The 8,438-nt window shown below is 36.4% G+C and overlaps 1 protein-coding gene across 1 annotated transcript; it reads right to left on the bottom strand.

Moving 5' to 3' along the window:
- Positions 1-662: 662 nt before the first annotated feature.
- On the bottom strand, positions 663-1,661 carry LOC130868411 (melanoma-associated antigen B4-like). Its single transcript, XM_057760643.1, has one exon. The coding sequence runs from the start codon at positions 1,659-1,661 to the stop codon at positions 663-665; it is 999 nt and encodes a 332-aa protein (XP_057616626.1).
- Between the last annotated feature and the right edge of the window lie 6,777 nt (positions 1,662-8,438).

Below are 8,438 nucleotides of genomic sequence, written 5' to 3'. Positions count from 1 at the left end.
TCTTTAGTACTTAATATTAACTTTTTTACTTGTCTTCATGCCATTTCTCACCCTCTTATTTGTAGTCATTACTAGGCTCTAAAGCTCTCTTGAGGGCTGATTGAATTGGGCTTGGGAGTCCAAAGATCAGATTCTGAACTCAGCCTTGGAGAAAATAATGACACAATGGGAGAGTGAATAAGTTTCTTATAATTTAATCGTTCATACATTGAGTAATCAAGTTTGTGTCAATTGATGTTAAAACAACAGATAAAACAATACATTTAATGAGGAATTTATCACTGTATTTGTTTCACCAGAATGTGACATTACATTTCCATGAGAATCACTTTTACAATTTCATGTTACCTTATGTAACAGTAAACAGAAATTTGTGGAATATTTTCAATTGGTTTTTAAAGTAACAGAACTCTTTTGTTGTAAAATTGAAATGCAACAATGAATGTGTCACCATAATATCAAGAAACGAAGATTGTGAAACAAATTAACTTTCCATTAATGGAACATTTGCAATTCACCAAAGCAATTATACATATCATTTACTCATTGTATGACGGAAAAAAAGATAATATATGCTTTATTCCTGTGACCCATAAACCCTCCACTACATAGAAGGCTGACTTCTTTTCAAACAGGAAATGAAGGCTCAACCTTGGTTGCAGCTATGTGTGAGAGGAGCTGCAGCATATGCACCTGGGATAAACGCTGGCCTTGTCCAAGGCTGGAGATGTCTGCTCTTCTCGCTCCATTTGATCTTTAAGAGCTTCTACATATGGAGTAGGAAAGAAGCTAGGAACAGTGTCATTAATCCTAGCCCAAACTTCTAGCACTTTCATTTTGCTGGTTTCTACATGGGACCGGGAACCCCAGAGGAAATCATATCTTGGGGATTTACCCCCAGACATCTTACGGATCTCAAGGTAATTTTGCTCAACCAGATCTTTGGTGATGAGTTTTCGGGGCTCCCCAAAGATAAAGTGCTTCCTTCCTGCATATACTCCTAACACACTCAGGAATTGCCAGATCTCTTCCTCAGTGGCACGATGGCCTTTTGTGAATATCAAACCTAAGATGGTCATCAGGAGACCCATCTTTGGCAACCCTCTCTTGCCACTTAGAATTTCAGCAGTGGAGAGACCTAGCTTGCTGACAATGGCATAGGACTGACTATCTGGATTGATTTTCTTCAATCGCATTGCAAAGAGCATTTCCATGCGGGAAGAAGATTTCCTGAGGATGTCAGAAAACTGCGTTTTGTATTTCTTGCTGACCACTTTCAGCATATCATCTTCTGTAAACTGCTCACTCTTCTGAAACTTCTCCAGCAGGAACTCTACCAACATATTAACCTTCTTGGTAAGAGGATCTATGCATATAGGCTGAGTGAAGGCATGTGGACTTCCCTGAACAACATGGACATCAGAAGCCTCACCATCCATTTCAGAGCCTGTGCAGGATACACCTGCCACAGGAGAGGCAGGAAACGCAGCTCCCTGAGAAGTGGATGCTTTAGAAGAGCTTGGGGAATTAGCTTGGCCAACAGGAAGAGATGCTGATTCTTTCACTACAGTTGGTTGAGCACCCTTGGGACACTGGCTAGCCCCATGTGCTTGATGACCTTTGCCATGAGAGTGGCCTTTACTCTTGTTGCCCCTAGGCATGATAACAGGAGTCAAAGGCAACAGTCAGGACTGTAGTAAGGAGAACTGCCAAAGCAGGAACCTGTAGGAATAGAAAGACAAGAGGTAAGCATCATATCATCACAAAGTATACTTTTGCTTTTAGGAAGTCCTCCTTCATTGCTTCCCTGGAGGGCAACATACTGTGTACCTGTTCTCTTGTTAGCTCGGTCAGGACTCCTGTTTTCCTGGTCAGCTTGTTTCCAGAGAACCCCGCAAAAGAAAGTAGAATTTGTTAGACTGCCCTTTGACGGACCAGTTCAGGGATTCCTAGAGTGAGACAAAAGGCTGTTCCCCACGATTAAGAATCAAATGTTCATGCTTTGCATTCCATTTACATGAATACAAAATATATCCATAGTTGGTAAAGTCTGAATACCCACTTCTCTCTGTTACTCTGAAGTTCATACTACATTCATTCTCTGAGAGACCAGTTCATAATAATAATGGCCTAGGGTCCTAACTACAGTGTTCCAGAACCCTGGAGACAAATGAAGGGTGGGGCATGTGTAATCTTCTTTCTAGGAGGATGACTGATAGTTTAAGGGGATTAACAATGGTTTAGAATTGCCACTGGTTTAATTCATATGATTCCCCAAGGCATACAACAGCTCTTAGATAGCTCTCTTACTTGATCAGAGACCATACCTCTCAGAGGAAGGCCTTGTCTCTGCAGGTTGGAGAAGCAGAAGTCAGAGTCATCTTCTTCCTGTTCCCCTCCCTCACTCTTTTCTAGTTCTTGGAATAGAGCCCCAAGAGTGGTCAGTTCCGTTGTTCCAAGGAGGGGTGGGGGAGAGTTCCCTGGGGAAAATGATTTTTTTCTTGGTGATTTTTCAAGGGGCTAGGATACCACTTAAATGAGACAATTGGGGAATTAAAGATCCCATTTCCACCAGAGTCCTGAATACCGAAGGAAAATGAAAGATTTATGAGCCTAAGATTCATGCCTACCATCTACCATAAACTATGGATTGGGCTCTAGGAGTGAAATTTTCTTTTGGGTATAGAGCCCCAAGTCATTGAAAATTTTTCTTTCCATTCCTTTAAGGAACGGCTACATAGCCCAGGCTGGTCTGGAACTACTGATCATCATTCCTCAGCTTCTAGAAACGAGATTTAACACTAATGCATCATAATGCTTGTTTGTTACAAATTTTATAATTAGATATTTTTTTATTTTAATTTTGAGGCAGCTTCCAGCTATGCAGCCCAATATAGCCTCAGACTTGCTGTATAACTCATATAACTCAGAGTAATCTCAAACTGACAACCTCCCTCTGCTTCTTGAGTGCTGGAACCGCAGGCTTGTACATCTAAGCTCTTATCTTGATTATATATAGGTATTCAACTGCTTCCCTACGGAAATCCCTAAATATTTAAAGCCAACCACCCAGACTAAAGGTCTAATCCTTAAGAGTGCAGATATGAAGTACTGTATGCTTAATTTGACCACTTCTGCCTCAACTGATTGTTGTAGGTAAGTCAACATGAGAAGAAAATAGGCACCTGTTGAGTCCTTTGTTATTTGAAATGTGGTGTCCCTCTGTCCTTATGTGGCATCTCTGTAATGACTGCTGGCAGGGCCTGGAAGTACAATCTTTTCTGATATGAAATCATTTCTATCCTCCAAACATGCAATACCACCAAATGGAAAGGTGAAGTTTCTTCTAGACCTGGCATCCATGGTTGGGTCTTATGTTATTTGGCATCATAGTATGTTCAGAATTTGAGTCATGAGTTTTCACTCATATCTGGTATAGTTAGAATACTTGGTATTCTCGATTCATACTTGTCAGTATATTTTATTAAAATGAGAATAAATGAACAACGAGTAAACATCCTTTAAACACCCTTTATGTGTTTAGTAGCATAATCTCTCAACTCTCAAGGCATGAAAAGTTTTCTTGTTGTCAATTCCGTTATTTGCTTCTGTAGGCTTCAGATCTGCTTCAGCTACAGGTCCATCCATACTCGGGATCTAGTTCTATATAGATTTAATGGCACTGCTCTTAGTTATTAATATTTCTTTTATTTACTCCACAATATTTTCACGGTTGATTTCAAGCATAGAAATATCCTCATAAGGGAGCATGTCATCATTATGGTCAATAATGTGAAACAGTGAATATGTGAAAAATTAAGAATTGTTGACATCTTTATAATATTCTCAAATATAACAAATGAGAAGTATACATGTCTAAGGTAGCTATATTTCTCTCCTATTATATCAGTGTGGTTTTATGTCTGCTTCAGTAAGAAATTTGACATTTCTTTTTAGTTTATCTTTTGTATATTTGTAATATTATTAACGTTTTGAAAGGTGTATATTTCATCAGATGTTTTAAGTAGTTATTGTCATTAATTGATTTACTAACACTCTAAAAGTTATTTTTTAATTTCTATTTACTCCTCCATAAGATCACATTTGTTTTTACACCTTGGGGAGCACTAGCTTCTAATGTGTAGTATTCTGTAATGTGAATTCACCTACTTGCTCTTATTTTGAACATCTACAACACAATACAATGCGAACTATTTTCTCGCATTACTGCTAAACACTTGAACTTGTAGAAGATATTTTAGTCTCTGTGAATAAGATATCTTAAATATAATTATTAGTGTATTGTCATCTTGTCTTTGAATAAAGGAAAAATGACTTACTAAAATGGTTGAGTGATTATAATTACATAATTTTCCCTTCCCTTTCTCCCTCCAAACCCTCAAATAATCCCTTAAATTATATGTTTCTTATGGAATTCTGAGGTCTTCAACATGCTTCCAATCAGTAATCGATCAATTTCTACATTATTTTGTGCTAGAGGACCTGGTAGACCCATATGGGATCAGATGTGTGTTATGTATATGGGACTAAGCCTATTCTTGATTATATCTTGAACCTGTATGTATAATGAAGTCAATTATGTATCATCTGGTATAAATCCAATTGTTTTGATATGCAAAATAACTTTCTGCATATTGTGAATCAGTAACTATATTGAGAGGTTCTTTAAAATCCCTTAGCACCTTGAGAATAGCAGGCAATTCCACCTTCTGGACAGAATTGGAAGGACTTTGTTCCACCTTACTCAATTTTTCTGATTTGTAACTTGCCTTTCCTGATTTATTTGCATCAGTATAAAATGTATATGCTCCAGTTATTGGAGCACCACATAGAGTTCAGGTGAAGAATACAAAAAGTTCTCTTTATAAGGGTAAGTCTATCACTTTTTGGATAATTGCTATTAATTTCTTCCAAAAAAATTAGCACAATATCTTTGCCATGGTTCAATGTCTTACCATAACTTTTTTATTTTATGAGTAGTAAACGGCACTATAATCTCTGCTAGGTCTATACCTGCTAATTGACAAAGTCTCAATTTACCTTTTATAATTAATTCAGAGACTTTTCCACATAATTTTGTAAATTTTACTTGGTTTATGTGGTAATACAATTAAAATTTGGATCCACCTACCAACATGTGCCTCCTTTAATTTTCCTCAACAACTGTCAATTCCTTTTCTGCTTCAGCTTTTAATTCTCTGGGACTATTCAAGTCTTTATTAACATCTAAGGTTTTATTTAAATGAATTATTAGATCAGGTGTTATCCAAACAGCCTCCTAACAATCTCTGGAAGTCATTAAAACTCCACAACCAGTTTCTCCTAATTTGTGCCTTTTGTGCTCTACTTTTCTGTAAACCTATTTTATAACCTAGGTAATTGACAGAATCTCCTCTCTGTATTTTTTTCAGGAGCAATTTATAATCCCCATTTTGGCAAAACTTACTTTACTTCTTCAAACCTTCTTTCTAAAGTATCTATGTTTGAATCACATAGCAAAATGTCATCTATGTAATGGTATATTGATTTAGGAAAATTTTAATGTATTATTTCCAATGGCTGATTTACAAAGTATTGACACAGGCTGAGGCTATTGAGCATTCCCTGTGGTAGGATAGTCCACTGTTATTTCATAGAAGGTTGAGAATTATTACAAGTAGGTACTGTGAAGGCAAATTTTTCTGTCTTTTTCTTGTAAAGGTACAGTGAAGAAAGAAAATTTTAAATCAATAACTGTAAGAGGCCATCCTTTTGGTAATTGAGAAGGCAGAGAAATTCCAGATTGTAGAGGGCCCCTGTAGGTTGAATTACCTTATTGATAGCTCTTAGATATGTCACCATTCTCCATTTACCAGATTTCTATCTAATCACAAATCAGAAGAATTCTAAGGGTTGGTTGTTTCTTCAATATGGTTAGCATCTAATTGCTCTTGTACCAGTTCTTCTAAAGCCTGCAGCTTTTATTCAGTTAGAAGCCACTGTTTAACCCATATTGGTTTCTCAGTTAACCATTTTAAAGGTAGGGCTGTTGATACCTCTAAAGGTTTGCTAGTTGCTTTGTGCTCTTGTACAGACTAAATGGCTGGTGACATTTGTGTTTAGTACCTTATAATATCCTTCCCAGAACTATGAGTTTCTGTGACTGCAGGAATGTTAATCCTACATGTTCTTATGTGTGCCTGCACACATACACACATACACAACACACGTATATACACACCCAGAGAGAGAGAGAGAGAGGCAGAGATAGAGAGAAAGGCAGAAACAGAGACAGAGAGAGAAGTAGGGGAGTAAATAAATAATCAAAATTGCAGAAAGACTTAAGATAGCACTGGATACTATGAGATGTTATAATTTTGTGTCTAGAAATAGCCATGTAGCAAGGGAGATGGTGGCCCAGAGGGACAGCATCATAATTAGTTTTTGACAATTTGACACAAGCCTAGACACATGGGGAATTGCCTCCATTAGATTAATTTTTGGACAGGTTTGCTAGGCATTTTCTTTTTTACTAATTAATTTAGCAAGGGCCTATCCCACTGTAGATAGTTGTATACCTAGGTAAGTGGGTGTAGACTGTATAATAAAGGTAGCTAAATGTGAGCATGAAAATAAGCCAGTAAGTAGCATTCCATCTTTGCTTTAGCCTGGTTTGATAATAGCATACACATCTATAAACTGTATTAAACCCTCTCCTGCCCAAGTTGCTTTTGTCAATGATGTTTATCACATCAACAGAAAATAAATTAGAACAGACAGTTAAAAATAAATTCTTGTGTCAGTGTTTGTGACATACACTTGTAGTCAAGATGCAGAGTCAAGAGGCAGGGAAGCAAAGATCATGAGTTTAAGACCAATATTAACTACATAGTGACCTTTCCTCAATAAACCTCCAAAATTTAGAAAGAATGAAAGATAAGATAATGGGGGATTTGAATGACTTTAGTTTAGTGATAGTTAGATGTAAAATTTTATTTAAGTCCATTTGGGAAGCTAGAAATTGGGGGCTGAAGTTTAAACTTACCTATATCAAAACTGGGGAGATAGTTCACTGGAAAAAGTACTTTTGGTACAAGTGTACAGTGACTGGAGTTCAGATCCTAGAACTCATACAAAAGCCAGTCAGACTAGGTAACCACCTACAAGTCAAACACATAGGAGGCAGAAACAAAGCATGCTAGGAACAATCTAGATAGACTATCTGTAGTTGGCAGGATTTGTGAGATCATGCTTCAATAAATAAAGTGGAAAATGCTTAAGGAATATACCTAAGATCAACTTGTATCTCCATATTGTTGTATTCACACAGTATGCATTTGCTTTACATAATGGAAAGATAGGGCCCTGAGAAAGAGTATTAGCTCTAACTTTTCAAATGAATGGCTGGTTTGAGTTTTCTATGTCTCCATTTCACAGACATTCTCATTTTAAGAGGAAAAGCTTTTCCATCTTTGATTTTGAAATGTTTCATATGCTTGGGTCCTTTCCACATGTTTGAAACAGAAGTATGAAAGTTTCAAATACTGTTAAGGGATATAATTGCTAAATATCATAAGTAAATAATAGAAAATTTGAGGTGAATGGAAACACAATAGATGTTTAGGTTTTTTTATATTTTTTTGTTTTAATTAACCCTTTGAAAAGGAAAAGATCTGCTTACAAAGTATTTTCTCCTGTAATAATGCTTCTATTTTGTGCAGTCGTTTCAATCTGGGCTTTTGAAACAAAGTGTCAGTCTGTAAACTGGCCTGTAACTTGTTACTGAAACTGGTTCCAGTCTAGCAACTTTTGAGTTTATTTTTAAAATAAGAATATATATCGAATCATTTCTCTACCAGTGTTAATATTTCTGTGTGAGCAAGGATTTTTTTTTGCACAGACACAAGTTCATAATTAAATTATTCTGAAAACATAACACAAAATGAATGATTATTGATATATTTTAGATTGTATCCACAGTTACATACCCTATACAAAGATGAACTCAGCTGGGTGGTGGTGGTGAATGCCTTTAATCCCAGCACTTGGAAGGCAGAGGCAGGTGGATCTCTGTGAGTTCGAGGCCAGCCTAGTCTATAAGAGCTAGTTCCATGACAGGCTCCAAAACTACAGAGAAATCCTGTCTAGAAATAAAAACACAAACAAAGATGAACTTATTTTTCTCTTTAGGAGTCTCTAATATAACATCCAATGTGATCAGCAATAGTTTATACGAGTAAAATAACCTATAGACATTACTACTTGCCTGTATTATAGTTATTAGAAAATAAAATATTTTGAGAAACTACTTTTAAAAATTTTCCTTTCATATTTGTTCTTATAATTTATCATTTTCCTTTCCTTTTTGTTCAAACAAATCTTCCCATATAATATTCCTTGTCAAATTCATAGCTTCTTTTTCCATTGATCATCGTTAC

Source organism: Chionomys nivalis, chromosome X (assembly GCF_950005125.1).
Source record: "Chionomys nivalis chromosome X, mChiNiv1.1, whole genome shotgun sequence".
NCBI classification, from domain to species: Eukaryota; Metazoa; Chordata; class Mammalia; order Rodentia; family Cricetidae; genus Chionomys; species Chionomys nivalis.
The sequence above is the reverse complement of the archived record's forward strand: the minus strand, read 5'-3'. Positions and strand labels throughout refer to the sequence as shown.

What these genes read in the sequence shown, in the direction of transcription:
- LOC130868411 (XM_057760643.1), bottom strand. Translation starts at nt 1,661, where the DNA reads ATGCCTAGGGGCAACAAGAGTAAAGGCCACTCTCATGGCAAAGGTCAT.